Below are 18,898 nucleotides of genomic sequence, written 5' to 3'. Positions count from 1 at the left end.
AACTGATATATTACAGTATTTATAATATTTTCTTAAAAAGTTCAACCACACTTTTCAGCTTTTTTTGTGCTGTTTACAATGTAGCCTGTACATATGTATGTAGTTTTCATCTTTATTATACACCATAGCCTAGTAGTAAGTGGGGTAAATCTAACAGGGTTGAAATGGTCCTTTGTTGTGTTCACCAGTACAGAAGAACTCCTCCACTGACATCATAATGGCTAGACTATGCATTTATACAGCCCAGCTTGGCACAGATGTCTGTCAAATAGCATTTGCTTTTTAAGTGACACTTGTCATCTGAGATTATACAAACTAAACTGCCTTCCTGTCATCTAAAAAGTTCTGCTGTCTTATTTTTGCCCTTTTAAAGATACCTTTTATTTGGTCTACATTCAGTCATCCTGTTTCTCTTCATTCTATATTACAAATTCAATGCAGTAATGTCACAACTCCCCTTTTCAAAATGTAACATGGCAGCAACTCTTTAACCAGTACATAAGCTGCAGCTGGAAAACAGTCGTCTTTCAGTGCATTGCTGCCTTTTCCCATTGGCAAGAGCTATTCCCCAAGGCTGCTTAGAAGAAAATATCTCCTAGAGTGGTGACTGACAGCTGGCTTATTGACTGAGGAGGACACCGAAACAGAATATTAAAGGGTCTCATATCCTCACAAAAACACAAAAGTTTGAGCTTTCCTGGTGACATTCCCACTGAACGATTTACCACTCAGTGATCAGACTAGTTGAGAGGTAGCTCTAGTGTCTACCCAAATCTGCAGGACCTTTTAGTTACTACAGTATGACAACGTATGAAACAGAAAGAAGGTGAAGGCACATGACATCAGACACCTCGTCTTCAGCACTGTGCCCCATGTCATATTGCTATTTTATTGTCAACTCTAATGTGTTCCATTTTGTTTAAAAACCTTGTGGCTACAGAAGCAAGGAAAACCATGGAGCATCAAAGTGCAAGCTGCAAAAAGTAGTAATGATGGAAGAACATAAAGACGACTTCAGAGTTTCACAAATCCAGCTGGGTCTCAGCCCCCGCTGCCACCCCAAGAAAGCAACAACTCTGAGGAACATGGGACACAATTAAACTCTGAGTTACACGTCCCCTTGCTTTATCCAAGTTCCCAAAATTGCACCTGCAGAGACAATATGCTATTTCCTACATAGCACTGTTCTCTCTACACTAAAAGTGTCTGCTGCAGTATGGCAGCTGAATAATTATTATTACAGGATACAAACGACCTTGTTGACTGGTATTTAAGCCCTAGATTTTGGTTTTGCAGTGAATATTATATATTCTCCCCTCCAGGGATCCAGAGCAATATTTAGTTTTTCTTTTATTTGTTTAAATGTGCAAAAGATGGCTGTATGGAAACGACAGGTTGTTAAACATACACACACACACAGAGATTTCATCGGCTTGTTTCATTTTTTTCCTACTAGAGGGTGTATTACAAATTGGTAAATATTGGGGAAGGGCATGATAATATTTAAGGTTAACCTCCAAATACAGTGTGTGGTAGTCAGTGGAGTGCCTCGAACTTATGGCTTAACCAACTGTTGTGGAAGAATATTGAGTGTCTTATGGTTTAATGATTCTTCATGCATGATTCCTGGTCACAGCATGCCATCATGCAAATCATTTCTATGCATTGAACAAGCACAATTTTTTTTTAATCAGCCTGAGCAAGTTTCCAGGCTGAAGATACCTGATTACCCCATCTCCCAAACCAAGTAAAGCCCATGTAGAAAGTAGTATGTAAGATAATAAATACCAAATAAACTATGACAATCAAACGGCATGGGCTAAATGGGTGGGGTTTTGTTTCTTTTTTTTGTCAGTTTTTATTTTTCCTTTTTTTTTTCCTTTTTTTTTTTTTTTGCTGCTTAACTAAATGCAGGAATGCAAATTAGTTTTGCATGAACAAACAAACCCTTTAACATTGTGACTTCTGGGTTTTCTTTTGATAATCAACAAAATGAGAAAATAAATCAATTTTGGCTGCTTTGGGAGATATATTAATCCAAGCAGCGGGTTTTGTTTTTTAGTGTGTGTGTGTGTTTTTTATTTTGCTTGTTTGTCCCAAGTTGCATTGATTGATGTGGAACATTGTTCATTTAGAAGGGTCCTTTCAACAGGTGGTAGGTCACTGCTTTTAGATGCAGCTTTGTCACACAATAAGCAGACTATGTTTGGTATAAGATCTTCAGGTGTCTCCTTAGCTGTTCCGTATTGATATATTTTGTGAAGTTTGTAAACCATCTTTTTGCTTGCAAATTTTTTTAAATTTGTACAACATATTTTTGTTTGTCTCAACACTTGGATTCCTTGAAATCTTTTTGTCTTTTTGCTCGTTCTCGACTTCCTTCCTCCACCCGCAGCTGTTTCTCCTTTTCAGGTTTAGTTACACTGTCATAGGATGGGAGGGATGCGGTGGATGGGGTGCCTTCTTTTTTCTCCCGATTTGTCCCTCCGTTTTCCAGCTTAGTAGAGGCAGACTTCCGGCAAATAAAGCCCCGTTTTGCTAAGCGAACCCTGTAAGCCCGTTGGATAACCACTGCCGAGACATCTTCCTGCTTGCGCCGGAGCGTGGTCGTGATGGGCTCATAAGACACTTTGGAAGGGTTAGATGCCACAAACCTTTCCTCCATCTGCAGCCTCAGGATGTCCAGCTCCCCACTGTCCCCCAGCACACGCTTGGTGAAGGCAAATAGGATGTCCAGGCAGTGGATCCTGTCCCCGCTTACCATAGGCAAGTCCATGGCGATGAGTTCGATAGTGTTAGGTTTAGGGACACGGAGTGGGTGCTCCAAAGCATCAGCAAAGTCTGCCAGCTTGCAGTACTCAATGAACTGTGTGGCATCAGGGTCAAACTTCTCCCAGATCTCATAGAAGGTTTCAAAGTCGTCCTCGCTCAGCGGGTCAGCACTCTCCTCCGTGGCCACACTGAAGTTCTCCAGAATAATAGCAATGTACATGTTCACCACAATCAGAAAGGAGATGATGATGTAGCTGACGAAGAAAAAGATCCCCACGGAGGGGTTACCACAATCTCCCTTGAAGCTGCTCCCAGGATGTTCCTTATCTAGGTCGCAGTCCGGCGGCCGGTTCAGGATAGGCAACAGCAAGCCATCCCAGCCGGCCGAGGTGGTGATCTGGAACAAACAGATCATGCTGTTGCCGAAGGTCTCAAAGTTGAACATGTCGTCTATGCCGGCCTCGTGCTTTACGTAGGCGAAGTTCGACATGCCAAAGATGGAGAAAATAAACATGACCAGGAACAGCAAGAGGCCGATGTTGAACAAGGCAGGCAAGGACATCATTAAGGCAAAAAGCAGGGTGCGGATCCCCTTGGCCCCTTTGATCAGACGCAGGATGCGGCCAATACGGGCCAGTCGAATGACTCGGAAGAGAGTGGGCGACACAAAATACTTCTCAATGAGATCAGCCAGGAACATTCCTAAAGAAGAGGGCGGGGGAAGATGTTATAACCCAACTTAAACGCCTGCAGTCTCCATTGTTTACCAGAACTAGGCAAGGGAACACTGGCAGTGCTAGCACAGAAAAGTTGGCTCAAACTTCCACAAGAGACCTCTTGTTCTACATGCCTCAATTTTGGGGGGGCCGCATTTAGGCAGCTAGGCCCTGAAACTGACATCTCTTCTTGGGATTTTAAGGTTCAAGGGCATGAAGGCATTTGGACTTGTGTCTCCTTGGTTGTTCATCCCCTGGATCTTAAAGGGCAATGATTATTAATTGCACTAAATGAGAGATCTGGAGAAGAGGAACTATGTAGAGCTCACACTGTATTTACCTATTGGACCACACTCTATTGCAAGGTTAATTTTAAAAACTAAGGCCCAGCGCCTCAAAGGTATTTAGGCTCCTAACTTTCATAGAAATCAATTGAACTGGGCCCAAGAGTCAGAGACAAAGTTGGCTCCAATTTGGGGCTGAAGGACAATCTCTATGCTTTGAGCCAGGTTAGTCCAAAGATATGGGGACTTTTTCAGTGGGGTGAACACCATCTTTCAAGTGACTCTGGAGTAATTTATGCATTTGCCATAAAAGAAACACAAATCTGAAAACAAAAGGTGAATTCCAGGAGTCCAGTTTCAGCCATTAATTCCAGCCCAAACTGGAATCCAGAAGCTGTAAATCCCTCATTGACTGAGGACTAAAGACAAATACTTTGTCTAGAGGCACTAGAGCATGCCAGTCTCAGTGGTTTATAAGCATTAATTAATTAAGCCTCGTAATACCCCTGCGAAGCAGGTTATATTCCTGGTTTATAGCGGGAAATTGTTTCACCCAGTTCTATGCAGTGAGCGAGTGGCACAGCCAGGAGTCTTGACTCCCAACCTTTTGCTTGAACTACTAGATCAGGCTCTTCTTCCAGAGCTGGAAATAAAACTCAGGAGTCCTGACTCCAGTGTCTTCCTCTAACTACTGGGCCACATTCCATTTCACACCATCCTGCAGACACCTACTTCTAGCGAACACAGCTTTATCCAACGTGCATATCAGGGAGCATCCCACAAGTTTCCACTAGCTACTCCACTTACCCACAATGGACAGAATCACAACCACGAAGTCAAAAATGTTCCATCCAATGGTGAAATAATAGTGTCGCAAGGCAAACATCTTCAGCACGCACTCACAGGTGAAGAGGATGACAAACACCAGGTTGATCCACCAGAGGATGTCTGACATCTGGCTACTCTGTGTGTCTGTTTCCACCATCATGGTCACCATGTTGAAGCAGATGAGCATCATGATGACTATATCGAATGCTTGCTGAGTGACAAGGTCAAAGACAGCTCCTTGGATGCTGTTCTGCATTACAGGAGAGGAGCCATGGATGGGATGGGGGAAAACACACAGAGAAAAGGTTTAGCAAGGACTGCTAACAAGCAAATCTATTAGTTAGATAAAGGGACACAATTTGCCATGGAACTACCAAGCCTGGTATCCCTTTTTTGGGAGGCTCTACTCACTATTCCAGTGTCTACCAGAATAGACTATTCCAGTCTACAGGAGGGAAGGACCAGAACAGGAAATCATCAAGTAATCATCAAGTGATCCATCCCCCCCATCCCCCATCGCCCATTCCCAGCTTCTGGCAAACAAGAGGCTTGGGACACCATCCCTGCCCATCCTGGCTAATAGCCATTGATGGACCTATCCTCTATAAATTTATCTAGTTCTTTTTTGAACCCTGTTGTAGTATTGGTCTTCTCAACATCCTCTGGCAAGGAGTTCCACAGGTTGACTGTGTGTTGTGTGAAAAAAAACACTTCCTTTTGTTTGTTTTAAACCTGCTGCCTATTATTTTCATTTGGTGACCCCCTAATTCTTGTGTTATGAGGAATAAATAACACTTCCTTATTTACTTTCTCCACACCAGTCATGATTTTATAGACCTCTGTCAGATCCCCCTTAGTCATCTTTTTTCCAAGCTGAAAAGTCCCAGTCATATTAATCTCTCCTCATATGGCAGCCATTCCATACCTCTAATCATTTTTGTTGCCCTTTTCTGAACCTTTTCCAATTCCAGTATATCTTTTTTGAGATGAGGTGACCACATCTGCACGCAGTATTCAAGGTGTGGGAGTACCATGGATTTGTAAAGAGGCAATATGATATTTTCTGTTTTATTATCTATCCCTTTCTTAATGATTCCCAACATTCTCTTTGCTTTTTTGACTGCTGCTGCACATTGAGTGGATGATTTCAGGGAACTATCCACAATGACTCCAATATCTCTTTCTTGAGTAGTAACAGCTAATTTAGACACCATCATTTTATACTTATAGTTGGGATTATGTTTCCCAATGTGCATTACTTTGAATTTATCAACATGAAATTTCATCTGCCATTTCGTTGCCCAGTCACCCACTTTTGAGAGATCCTTTTGTAGCTCTTCACAGTCTGCCTGGAACTTAACTATCTTGAGTGGTTTTGCATCATCTGTAAATTTTGCCACCTCACTGTTTTCCTCTTTTTCCAGATCATTTATGTATGTTAAATAGGAGTGGTCCCAGTACAGACTCCTGAGGGACACCACTATTTATCCCTCTCCATTTGGAAAACTCACTATTTATTCCTACCTTTTCCTATCTTTTAGCCAGTTACCAATCCATGAGAGGACCTTTCCTCTTACCCCACGACTGCTTACTTTGCTTATGAGCCTGTGGTGAGATACCTTGTCAAAGGCTTTCTGAAAATCTAAATACACTATGTCCACTGGATCCCCCTTGTCCACATGCTTGTTGACCCCCGCTAAAGAATTCTAGAAGATTGGTGAGGCATGATTTCCCTTTACAAAAAACATGTTGACTCTTCCCCAGCAAATTATGTTCATCTATGTGTCTGACAATTTTGTTCTTTACTATAGTTTCAACCATTTTGCCCAGCACAAAGTAATTGTAATGAAATGTAATTACCAGTGCTACAGGCTGCCAAAATCTTATCAGCAGCATATCCAGGCTCTTTGAGAGCCTTGAAGGCCAGTGCTCTTATCCCCATTTAGAGAGGGGGAGCAGAGGCATCGAGAGACTAACGTGACCTGCCCAAGACCCCAGAGGAAGTCTGTGGTAAAACAAGTAGCTGAACTCAGGTCTCCTGAATGTTAGGCTAGCATTGTAACCATTGGGCCATCTGTCCTCTCAGATGCTAAACTCTTAGGACTGGCTCTAGCTTGCAAATCAAGACAGAGACATAATGGTTTTCTTGGATTATTACATCTGCAGTATAACAAGGCAGTGTGGAGTCTAGAGTGAATCTTCAAAGCAATGGCGACTGGTGTGTGTGGGGGGGGGGCTGAGCACTGTTGAAATCGGCCCCCCAGTTATTGTTCCTTTGGCTCCCGTTAAATCACACACTTACCAGAGGCCGGGGAATAGGTTTCTGAGGTTTCTTTGAGCCCAGTTTTTTCATGGCATTGTAGTATTTCTTTTGCTCTTCTGTCATGAAAATATCCTGACCTCCAAAGTAAAAGAGGAGAAGCAAAAAGAAAGCTGGTTATAATCAGTCCATGCACATTAAGGGAAGGGGATCACAGTACAGGCTCAGCTACCAGGCTACATGCTGTAGGGCAAACTGGTGGTAACTATTTTAGATAGAAATAATTTGCACCAGAGCCCAAAATTATTGAAGTTATTCTGCAAATTACTCTGGCTTGTAGATCATCTACTAACACAGTTTGGCGGCTGCTTTACCTGTGGAACTCCCTCACTTCAGGCCTGGAGCGAAAGAAGAAAGAGGCAGAGAGAGTGGCCGAGAAAGGGGGAAAGACTTCTGGCATATCCCACTTCCATTCTCTTATGGAATTTCATAGACTCATAGAAATATGGGGCTGGAAGGGACCTCAAGACGTCATTTTTGTCCATCCCCCACAATGAGGCAGGATTAAGTACATCTAGACCATCCCTGACAGGTATTTGTCTAACTGTTCTTAAAAATCTCAAAGGACAGGAATTCCACAAGCTCCCTAAGTAGCCTGTTCCAGTGTTTATCCTATAATAAATTTTTCCTAACCTCTCTGCAAACTGGAGCTGATTACTTCTTGTTCTGCCCTCAGTAGATATGGAGAACAATTGATGACTGTCCTCTTTATAACAACCTTTTAGATATTTGAACATTATGATCCCAGTCAGCTTTCTCTAGACTAAGCATGCTCAATTCTTTCAACCTTTCCTCATAGGTCAGGTTTTCTAACATCATTTTTGTCATTCTCCTCTAGACTCTCTCAAGTTAGTTCACATCTTTCATCAAGTGTGGTGCCCAAAACTGGGCATAGTTCTCTAGACTAAGCCTCCCCAGTGTTGAATAAATCACACTGTTGACTCAGTCAGTTTGTGATCGATCTACTATAACTATGATTAGTTGGGGATTGGTCCTGCTTTGAGCAGAGGGTTGGACTAGATGCCTTCCTGAGGTCCCTTCCAACCCTGATAGTCTGTGATTCTAAGATAACCCCCCACATCCTTTTCTGCAGGACTATTGCATAGCCAGTTAGTCTCCATTCTGTATTTGGACATTTGATTTTTCTCTCCTAAGTGCAGTACTTTGCACTTGTCTATATTTCAGCCCTTCAATTCCAGCCATGACTAGAAAATAGAGACATGAACGAAAATCAAGGTGTGTTTAGGGGAAACTACAACTTTTCTGAACCTCACTCAAGTTTGGGCAAAAATTAGGTTGGTTCTTGTTTTATTGGGACTTATTTCCTCAGCCCCCTTCCTTAAACAGGCGTTGGAGGCAAGTTGATAAGGGTTGTTAAAAATCACAAACAGTCTGCGATGCTAAGTTCTAAGCGATGAGGTTCAAGACCAGAATCACTGAGTGAAGTTCTATGGTGGCATTATGCAGGAGTGTCCTGTCCTTAAAATCCATTAATCTGTTTGCCCCGCAAATAGCCCAGATCTGCCTCTATAACCAATAAAAAAAGTGGACCTATCTTTTTCTTCTGTTGATTGAAGTTATCAATGATGACACCAATAAACAAGTTCAGGGTGAAGAAGGAGCCAAAGATGATGAAGATTACAAAGTAGATGTACATGTAGATGTTGTCCTCATACTTGGGTTGCTCTTCTTGCTGAATGCAGGGATGGGGAGAGAAACAGACATTGCAAAGACAGTATAAAGTATTGGTAAAAAGAATTGTTGTCTCAGTTCAAGTGTCTGTGTTAGACTAGGAAGGTGGCATGTGGCTCTTCTGGAACTTTTCTACCTTTTTTCTTTTTTTTGGTTAATTTTGTGCTGGTGAAATTTGCCTGACTGGCAGCATGTCAGCTCACCGACAGAGCTCCAGTACAAGCTTCCCCATCAGCACAGCGCAGGGGAGCTCTGACAAAGACAGGAGTTTGGTTTCCACCTACATTCAGACCTTTACCCTTCTGGCTGCAATGAGCTGCCAGCTTGGATGGTGGTTTTTATGATGTGATAAGCAGGAACTGGACCCAGTCCCACCCAAAATCTTTTCTCATAGGGGGCACCAAATAGCCATCAGATAGGATGAATTTATGATCACAACCAATCTGGGCCAGATTTGAGCTGGTTACCTAGAGGAGAAAGCATCTGTAAATCTTTTACCAATCCTGAGCTATCTCCTTCCCAACATAGGTTCTATAATTAAGCCCTGGAGCCCTCTCTTGCAGATTTCTAACTAGGGCTTTGGAGCAACCAAGAAAATGCCATCAGAGAACCCACCCGTTTATACACTGAAGCCAGTGCCTACTGAGACAGGACTTGGGGGAAGGGTTAGTCACAGCCCTGACTCAGTTATGTATTTCACTATGGAGCCTCAGTATCTTTCTTGATTTAAGGAGCTTCCAGTGACCTGGGAGAGAACACTGGCCTAAATCCCACTTCAGTGCAACTGGAGAACATTTTGACGGTAATACACCAACTTCTTAAATGAACCTGATTACCAACCTTCGAATCATTAATAAAGTGAAAAAGCCTGATTTTTGGAAATGTGACACATTCACAGCTCCCATCAACTTCAACTGGAGTTTTGGGTGCACAGCACTTCTGTAAAATCAGGCCCATAAAATAGATAGTGATTTGCAAATCAGAGAGGAACCATAAAAGCAGGGCAGGAACACACACTGTAAAGGTTAAAATCTTGCATTTAAAAAATAGTAAGAACCTCAGATGAGAACACAGTGAAAACAAAAACTGTTTAAATATCCGCCCATCCCCAATGCATGCTGTTTGCCTTTTTGTCTCTCACTTAACATGAAACAGTGAAATCAGAGTAGTCATTTTCTCCTGTTTCTTTTTATAGTGAGTTTCATTTTCTGGTTCTGAGGACAGCACATTTGGAATTCCATCTCTGACTGAAAAAAAGTTTTTTAAATTCCAAATTCCATTTTACTTGACACTAAGAAATAATAATAAAAAAGAAAATATTGGTGTTTACTCTACCCTGGCACCATGCAGACACATCCTTTAATGGATAACAATGCTGTAACCACAGGAAATGCAACCTAATGATCACTACAGCAAATAAATAAAAACAACACACACAACTTAAGAATAAGAAGTGGAATTTTGGAAGAGAGGTGGTGGGGAATGTGCTTTACCTTTCTGGAATCTACCGCTGCATACATGATATCCATCCAGCCCTTGAAAGTAGCCTAGTGAAGAAAACCACACATTCTTTTAGAGGGAAGTAATTTGAAATGAGCCTGGATAGATTAGATGTGTAGTACAGAACTGCATGAGGAGAGGTCTTACTTAATCTCTTGTTTTCCCTTTATAATGCACTATTTAATTCCACCTGTTGCACATCTGTGATTTTTATCGGTAATTTATTTAAATCTGCCCTTTTCTCATGAAGTGGAGAGCTTCATATACATTTTAAAAGACATTTTATTGTTGCCTCATTAAATCCAGGGTTTGGTGAGGTCTTAAAAATTGCATAATTAAAAAGTGTTTTTTTTTTTAAATAGACTGGATAGAGCTCTCTGGGAATACAGGGTTAGAGGCACTCTAGGCAGGGCCGAATGCGCAACTTATGTCAAAATGAGGCTCAATGGCCTGATTCAATGCACATTCAAGTCAATGGGAGTGTTGAATTGGGGCGTAAGAGGGAAAAACCCAGAGATGGAGATGGTCTGTTAAAAGATCTAACATCTACTGAGGGCTGCGGCGGGGAAGGCAAAACTTACAACTTGGAGAAGAGCCAGGTATCCTGCCCCAACATTGTCAAAGTTAATTTTCACATTCTTCCATCGGATCTCAGTGGAGTTGGGTGGCATCAGTGCTTCACAATCAGTCCTGTTGTTAACTATCTCTATTTCGAAGCGCTCCTCAGATGTCTCGTTAAAGCAGTAATGGTATTTCCCAGCAAACAGGTTAACCCCCATAATGCTGAAAATCAGCCAGAAGATAAGGCAGACCAACAACACATTCATAATGGAAGGGATAGCGCCAACCAGGGCATTGACAACCACCTGTGTTGGAAGGGGCGGGAGAAAGTTTTAGTATAAAACAGAAGACAGTAGGCAGCAAGCATCAATACAGCTGTTTTTCGGGGGGAATAGGAGGTGAGGCCACTGACAGGTCCGTGGCTTTTAGTCTAGACTACAGTTTGCAGTGAATTTATTTCAAGTGGCTAAAGGTTCTGTTTAGAAGCCCACTGGATACTGGGCTAGATGGACGATTGGTCTGACCCAGTATGGCTGTTCTTATGTTCACCTGTTGAGATCCTGTTTATTTTAAAAACAGGGTGAGTTCTTTTTGGATCGGCTGACTTTGGCTTTGGTTTTTCGTGGATGTGTGTTTGTGCATGTATGTGTACAAGAATTACTTGTAAATAATTTTTATTGTCAAAGGGGAAAAAAATGATGTTACTGAGTGAGGCTGAGCTCAAACTCGTCACAATAATCAATAGACTCCTACCTGACTAATTGCTCAAAGCCAGGTCCAAAGATATAATTGCTCATGGATTTGGAGGAATTTATCAGCCAGTGGCCCTTGTGGCCATTCCCCACTTTAAAACAAGGCTGTGGTCACTTACAGGCCCACTTCCTGCTCCCAGTGAGGTCAGTGGGGAATTCTGAGCCACTGATTTCAATGAGAGCAGGATCGAGCCCTAAAATTGCTCTCTTAAGACTAAGCCATGAGTCAGTGTAAACATCAAGATAATATTTGTGACTAAGCAAGGCGACCATGTTGTCTCAGGCAAATAGCTGAGCATGCAGGTTTGCAGGCTCAAGAAGAAAGAAAAGCCATATTCCCTTCTCCAAACGGCAGCAAATAAGACAGGAAGTGGTGTGCTGTTTAGTCACAGCTCATCTCTTTAACCATTTCCTAATTTGAGTCTTTCAGGAATTTGGAGCGGTGTTTCCCCAAGCCCTCTCCTGATAAACACATGGCAGAATTTAAGCTCTCTCATGCTTTTAATGTAGCCAGGACAGTGGGGTATTAAATCTTTTATTACAATTCTCCTATTTTAGGTTCCTTAAGTAAATTAAAATTTTAAACTGTTTCATCTCTTCTGTCTAGCGTCAAAAGAGGAACACTAATCAAAGTTCTATGTAAACACACTGGTTTCAGGCATTCTGTAATTCAGGGTATAAACAATAAATATATGATAATTAATAACAATGTGGACTCCTTATAGCACTTTTCAGGCAGGTCTCAAGGTACTTTACAAAGAGTCAGGAAGGCAACTGGGGTGGGAGTTGCAGTGACTCTTTGCTGCCTAAGGCATTTTCATTATCACTGAAATGGTGATGGTGGCCTAAGCACGGAACTGGCAATCAGATCTTCTGTTCCTGACTCTGCCACCAACTGGCTGTCTTGACCCTGTGCAAGTCATTTAGCCTTTCTGGGCCTCAGTTTCCCCACCCAAAATAGAGGTGTCAGAGCCAGGTACAGAACCCAAGTCTCAGCTCTTCCTTAAACCACTAGATCACAGCTGTTCCTCAAAACAAGTCACTGTTAATGAAAATGCTCTAGGTAGTAAATAGTCACTACGCCAGCCCTTAGTCCTCCCCTACAAAAAAGATAAATTAAGCCAGTGATTCACCCTCCTGGGATGCTCTTACTATCACTTAGGGGAATTAAGATACTGAATGATCCCAGTCCCTTCTACCAGTTACTTCATGCAAAATGCCAAAGCGTCTCAGCAGTCACAAATAGTGGAACGCTAACCTCCCTGGTGAGACATGTCTAAATCAGACTCTCAAATTGGTCGCTTTCTGCTTCATTATTTCATGTTTAAAGGTTTTATGTAACAAAATAATTAGTAGTGATTTAGTCGAGTTTCATGCTGACTCAAGTGATTCTATCTGTAACCCAATGGGATTTCCCTATAAATGCTCACTGAAAATTATACTGGTCCTAAAAAAGAGATGGACTGAAACCAGAATCTTGGAGCTGCATCCCAGAAATTTAGATCCAACTCCAAACTTCCTGGCTTGGCCCCATCTCTAGCCCTGAATAACTTAATACAAAATCTAGAGATAATTTAAATTCAGCATAATAATTGACCAGGATGCTATTTTAGCTTTTAGATGTCCCATCAACCTGGCAATGTGGCAGCTAAAGGGTTAAATACACATGTACTTCTGCTGAATGAAGTTTTCCCTGCAATGATTAACAGGGGTTGAGACTAATCACTAATCAGTTTTACACCAGCATAAATCCACTGACTTACATGGGTATGAGATCAGCATCAGGCCCTTTAAATATATGCTAAATACACAACACCTTTCCTTCCAATTACCTACTCCCCTTTCTTCCACTCCATTCTTAAGTGCACACACCATAGTGATCACCTACCGTATTTTAAAACTATTCAGATATTAGCATGCTGATATGCCCCCGACTAGTTGTAGAGTAAGTATGCTGACTGCACAAATGCTCTCTCTTCCTGTAATCATTTACCTGAATAAATGGAATCAACTTACACTGTTTAAATTGATCATTATAACCATAACCAACTTTCAAAAAATCTGAGAGAGGGAACATGGCTTTTGTGTGCAGACTGTGCATTGGCAATTGACAAAAGTGCATGCATGTTTCACAGCATTACTGTCATACTTCCTGAATAATTTAAGAGCAGAGCAAGCTCTTTAAAATGCAGATTACTATGGAGTAGAGAAAAGCAAAGAACTACTTGTAATGTTTCCTTTGCAAAGGCATTTCAAATTACTGTCCTTGGGGTTGGAGGGATTGTTTTGGTACACTTATCTCAAAGTCAGAATAAAAAAGAATGGAGAAGGTTACAAAATAGCACAGTTACAGTTAATCCCTTTGTATCAATTTTGCTGAAGTGAAATAGTTTCCCCAATGTTAAGTGCGTGTGAATCTCTCGATTCTACACCAGATACAATTCAAAATCTCCAGGGGGGGTGAGAGGATCATTCTCTCCAGCATGATTTACATTTATTTTTTAAGATGCCATTTATTATCTATGGACTTTACACTAGTTCTTTTTTCTCTCTGATTATACTGGTCTCTGTGACCATGTTATATCGTTTTATAAACCATTTTTTAGCATTAAACTTTAACAACAAAAGAATGCGTGTCCTTATGACAAAAAAAAAATTAACATTGTATTGATGTTGCAGTAGGGGGCAAATTGGTTCTATCTGGATGAAATTCATCTTAGTGCAGAAGGACCCTTCATACCACACAAACTCCACATTTGTTCATTGTGGGAGAAGTATACATAAAAGTGTAGGGTCCTGGGGACCCATGGGCTGGAGAAGCAGCTGTGAAGGGGGAGCTCTAGACACCTAACTTTGCCGGACTCCATATGAACAAGGCCTGATCACTCTGGCTTTGTGCCACTGGAACAAATTTCACCCTTTACGATTGTGCTATGTGGTTTGTAAGCCACTGTTCAGCATTAAACTAAAAGCCCTACTGGCACGGGGGAAAAAATCCCTCCACCAAAGCAGATTATTATAGCCCCAGAGAGGAATCAACCCTGTTTGTATTTAGCATATAGGTCACACAGGCCATCTTCGCTCAACCTGGATTTTAAATCTTAATCATACAGTCACACTTTTTTACAAGAATCTCGGCCAGGAATTGAAGTTAAAGGCTATCCTTCTAGAAATACTAAGTCTGTAACTTTGTGGATATTGATATTTAATTCACACCTTTATTATGACCCAAATGATGTTAACAGTATCAAGTTGTAGATCAAGCTAAGATGACATTCTGGCTCCACTGAAGTCAATGGGAGTTTTGTCATTAATGTCAATGGGGCCAGGATTTTAGTGCGGAAAGGTTACTCATTTTTCCAATAGTGTCAGTTCAGGCGAATGTCCCATGAGCATCTAAAAGTTAAGATAAACACACACATGGTCAATAACTGAAATCTGTTTCAGCAGATAAAGGCCATTTCCAGTAACGATACTTCATATTAATACCGTGCACTTGTATAATGCCTTACATCTAAGGATCTCAAAGCACTTTACAAACAGTAATTAAACTTCTCAACACCCTAGTGAAGTATTATTAACCTCTCTGTGCCCTGTACAAAGGGGCTAAGTGACTTGCCCAAGGTCACTCACAAATCAGAGGCAGAATCACAGCTCCCTATATCTAGTTCCAGCAACAAGACACTGCTGCCTCTTCACGCACTTAGGGTAAATTGTGCTCCTGTACAGAATGCCAGCACACAGCCTATGTCCACTAAGCCCTCACATTTGAGAATAAATGAGATATAAGTAGCCATGGGGTGAATTTAACCATTGAGTTTGCTGTATGTGCCAACACCCATGAACTGCATGAAACAATTATAATTTTTTTGGCATTGGGAAAAGGGACTCTTCAGAATTCCACTTCAGCTATTTAAATTATTTTAAATCAACACAGATTTTGTTCCACTATAACAAAACTGCAACTGTGGTTCTGAGGGCGGATGAGCAGGACTGGCATTTCAGGGGATGTACTCTGACTGTGCTATTGAAGAAATTTGCTGAAAGATTTTTATAGGATTAGCCTCGTCAGGACCATTTCTGCACAGTTAAGGCCTCACTAGCGCTTTCTGCACAACTCTGATATGGCCATGTTGTGCAGCTGACTTGAGGTTAGTGTATGTAGCAACAGTGATTGTACAATCGCTACTCTCAGTACAGACTATTGCTTCCACTGGATTCTCTTTATAGATATTGTAGTTTATGTCATGCCCTGGAGATCTATTTGGGAATTCCTTTAACAGGTCATTATCTGCCTTGGGCCATTAGTTTGCTCTAAATTACACCAGTGTAATTCCACTGACGCCAACGGAGTTACTCCTGAAGTAAACTTAGAGATTAGTATGATCTGCCAACTGTTTTATTCCATTTTTAATATGGTATCTTTAACTTTAAGGGTGCATTTTCTTGCTCTTTAGTGCAATAGACCTAAATTAATATTTTTCACAACAGCAACAATGAAAATCCATTGGTCCAACATACCCTTTACCTACAGAAGGGTATGCTTTGTTGGATTTTTTTGCACCTGATTATTTCGATACAAAAGGCGGGGGGAAAGCACCAAAATATAAAATCAGTGGCAAAATAACAAGACACTGCAGTCATTTCAAATGGAATCCCCATGACATTGGTACCATCTAACAATTTCAGGAAAGCTTGTTAAGTTCAATGCTTTGCTTGTGCTTTGCTGCTAATATCACAGTGACAGGACCAGGTACCATAAAAGCATGGTTAAAGGGAGGGAGTGGAAAGGAAAGCTTCACTATCAGACAAGGCTTCCAGTCACCGCCAGACTGGATTGAGAACAACAAGGTGCAACAAGAGGAATTAAACCAAAAGCTTTTTTGAAACAGTTGAGCTCTCCCCCATTTCCTTCCTGCAGGGATGAAAAGTCTGAGTTATCCAAGATGGAGAAGCAGCTTTTTACTGACTTGAATACATTAGATTTTTTTTTATAAACCCTTTAAATTCCCCTTTGATTAAATCCCACCAGCTCCACTGTGGCCAACAACTTGAGTGAGAGAGGGGGAAGATATTTGAGGTGGTTCGAATTCTGCTTCTTTGCACCTGGTGATTCTCCCTAGATAAAAAAAGTTACAGCTGAGAAGCCCCCTCGGATGCTAGAGGTATAAGCCAGGCCAAATGAGAACAGCCAAGTGTTGAACATGTTCTACGAATGGCATGTGGTTTGGGCCAATAATTAATGTAATGAGGCAGCTAAATGCATCTCCCTTCTTTAAAAGGGGAGTGTGCAGCAGAGGGCAGGGTAAGGGGACATAAACAGGGGTGTGTGATCAAGTTAGCAGCTGCATCATGATTCTGTCTGGAATTATCTTTCCACCAGTTTGATCAGTTCTAGCATGCTTAAAAAAACCCGCTCCACAGGCATGCAGAAGGATCAGCTGCTAATGGCATCTTACCCTCATCCCCTCAAATCGGGACAACGCTCTTAAAGGCCTCAAAGCTCTTAGTGTCCTAAGGGACTTTATGGCACCTAGTTCCGAGTAGCCCAGGGCATTAGCTACAAGGCTGACTAAAGAGACCTACACAGAAAACAAAAAGAAAAAGAAAAAAAAAGAAAAAAGGTTCCAAACTGTTAGAACGAATCCCCTAGCACTGATTGCCCAGCCCAGACTGCAGGTCTCGGTGCCCCAAAGATAAATACCGAAGACATGACACCAGCTGCCTACTTCACTTGACTGAAACGACCTGAAAGGAAATAATGCGGTTGAGAGAGGCATAAGAAAAAAACAAAGGGGAAAAGATAAGTGAGAGAGAGGCAGAGACACATAGACGGAAACAGGGTCTGTTGGAAGGAGGAGCCCAAACGGATGACAAGAACCTTACCCTCGCCCTTTTATTGTCTGCAGGGTCCAAGCAGCTCCCATTAAATTAAGCCAGACAAAATTTAAAGGTACCTATGAGAAAGAATACAGATAAATACACACACTGCACAAACTGCCCTGCTTAGCTTATTCAAATAGCAGTCACCTCACTCATTTCTGGTGTTCTTTCTACAGCAGTGACCATTGAAAAACAGAGTAAGGTTTTATTATTTATATCAAAAGAATAAGAATAGTTTGGGGGATGGATTGGTATCATAAAATTCTGAACACCCTTGGCTTTAAAGCACGCAGTTTCAAATTTGTATCACTTTTAAACCTCAGACTTTTTGGTTCTACTAACACATAGCACTTCTCTAGCACCTCCATACAAAGATTTGCAAAGGATGCAGAGCTTAATCATCACTGAGTATCACAACCTGCTTTGAGAGAAGATTAGTATAATTACCCCCATTTTACAAATGGGGAAACTGAGGCACAGAATGACGACATGACTTGCTCAGAGTCACACAGTGGGTCTATGATAGAGCTGGGGATAGAATCTAGATGTCCTAAGTTCACAGTACTCTGCCTTAACCCCAAAGCCATCTCTTTTTTTTTGGTTAAAGATCGTATCTTAGAATATAACTTAGGATCCATTACTGTGAGCTATGGAATGTCCTCAACAGGTGCTGAGGGTAACTAAGACTCTTGCAGGACTGGGTCCTTATATTGTGAATTTAAAGGGACCTTCTGCCCATAAAGTACCATGTACACTTAGTGGCTCTACAGGCGTGATCCAATTTCCATTTAAGTCACTGGAAAGACTCCTGTTGATGACACCGGGATGTGGATAGGGTCCTGCATAATAACAGTCCTTCACCATCATCAACACATTCATCTGCCTTCCATGAAAGCGCTTGTGATTTAAAATCAACCATTGTCACACTACAGAGACACATAAGGGAAAGTATCTAAATCAGGAGTAGGCAACCTATGGCACGTGTGCCAAAGGCGGCACATGAGCTGATTTTCAGTGGCACTCACGCTGCCCGGGTCCTGGCCACCGGTCCGGGGGGCTCTTTGTTTTAATTTAATTTTAAATGAAGCTTCTTAAACATTTTAAAAACCTTATTTACTTTACACACAACAATAGTTTAGTTGTATATTACAGACTTATAGAAAGAGACTTTCTAAAAATGTTAAAATGTATAACTGGCACGCAAAACCTTATATTAGAGTGAATAAATGAAGACTTGGCACACCATCCCTGAAAAGTTGCTGACCCCTGATCTGAACCATTTAAAAATGTCAGTTGATCATTATGTATCATGAAATAACTGAGCCCTTACATAGCAATTTTCCTTATCAGTCATTAGCTAGTTAATCCTCATAACAGGACACAGTTCCTAACAGTGAATTTTTATCCTCCTTTAAAACATGGGGAAACTGAGGCATTGAGCAGTAAATGAACTTCAAGGATGGTGGCAGTTCATTCTAGAAATGGGCTGTAAGAACCAAATTCAGAACCAGATTTCTATTGCAGCAATATTCAGGGATGCTTTGGTCTGGGCTATTGATTCAAGTCTCTCTGAGTACATCAACATGGCGA

General features: G+C 41.4%; 1 protein-coding gene across 2 annotated transcripts in view; it reads right to left on the bottom strand.

The window, feature by feature from the left end:
* Positions 1-1,438: 1,438 nt before the first annotated feature.
* The window catches only part of SCN8A (sodium voltage-gated channel alpha subunit 8), a 95,785-nt gene continuing 78,325 nt past the window's right edge, over positions 1,439-18,898 (bottom strand). For both annotated transcript variants that reach the window (XM_032785643.2, XM_032785642.2), the window contains exons 20-26: positions 16,885-17,007; positions 10,694-10,978; positions 10,106-10,159; positions 8,476-8,613; positions 6,903-7,007; positions 4,580-4,850; positions 1,439-3,474 (exon numbers count right to left, since the gene is read on the bottom strand). In XM_032785643.2, coding sequence (XP_032641534.1) covers positions 2,327-3,474; positions 4,580-4,850; positions 6,903-7,007; positions 8,476-8,613; positions 10,106-10,159; positions 10,694-10,978; positions 16,885-17,007 — 2,124 coding nt within the window. In that variant the 3' untranslated portion in view covers positions 1,439-2,326. The remainder of the gene's footprint in view (positions 3,475-4,579; positions 4,851-6,902; positions 7,008-8,475; positions 8,614-10,105; positions 10,160-10,693; positions 10,979-16,884; positions 17,008-18,898) is intronic.

This window comes from Chelonoidis abingdonii, chromosome 26, assembly GCF_003597395.2.
Source record: "Chelonoidis abingdonii isolate Lonesome George chromosome 26, CheloAbing_2.0, whole genome shotgun sequence".
Lineage (NCBI taxonomy): Eukaryota > Metazoa > Chordata > Testudines > Testudinidae > Chelonoidis > Chelonoidis abingdonii.
The sequence above is the reverse complement of the archived record's forward strand: the minus strand, read 5'-3'. Positions and strand labels throughout refer to the sequence as shown.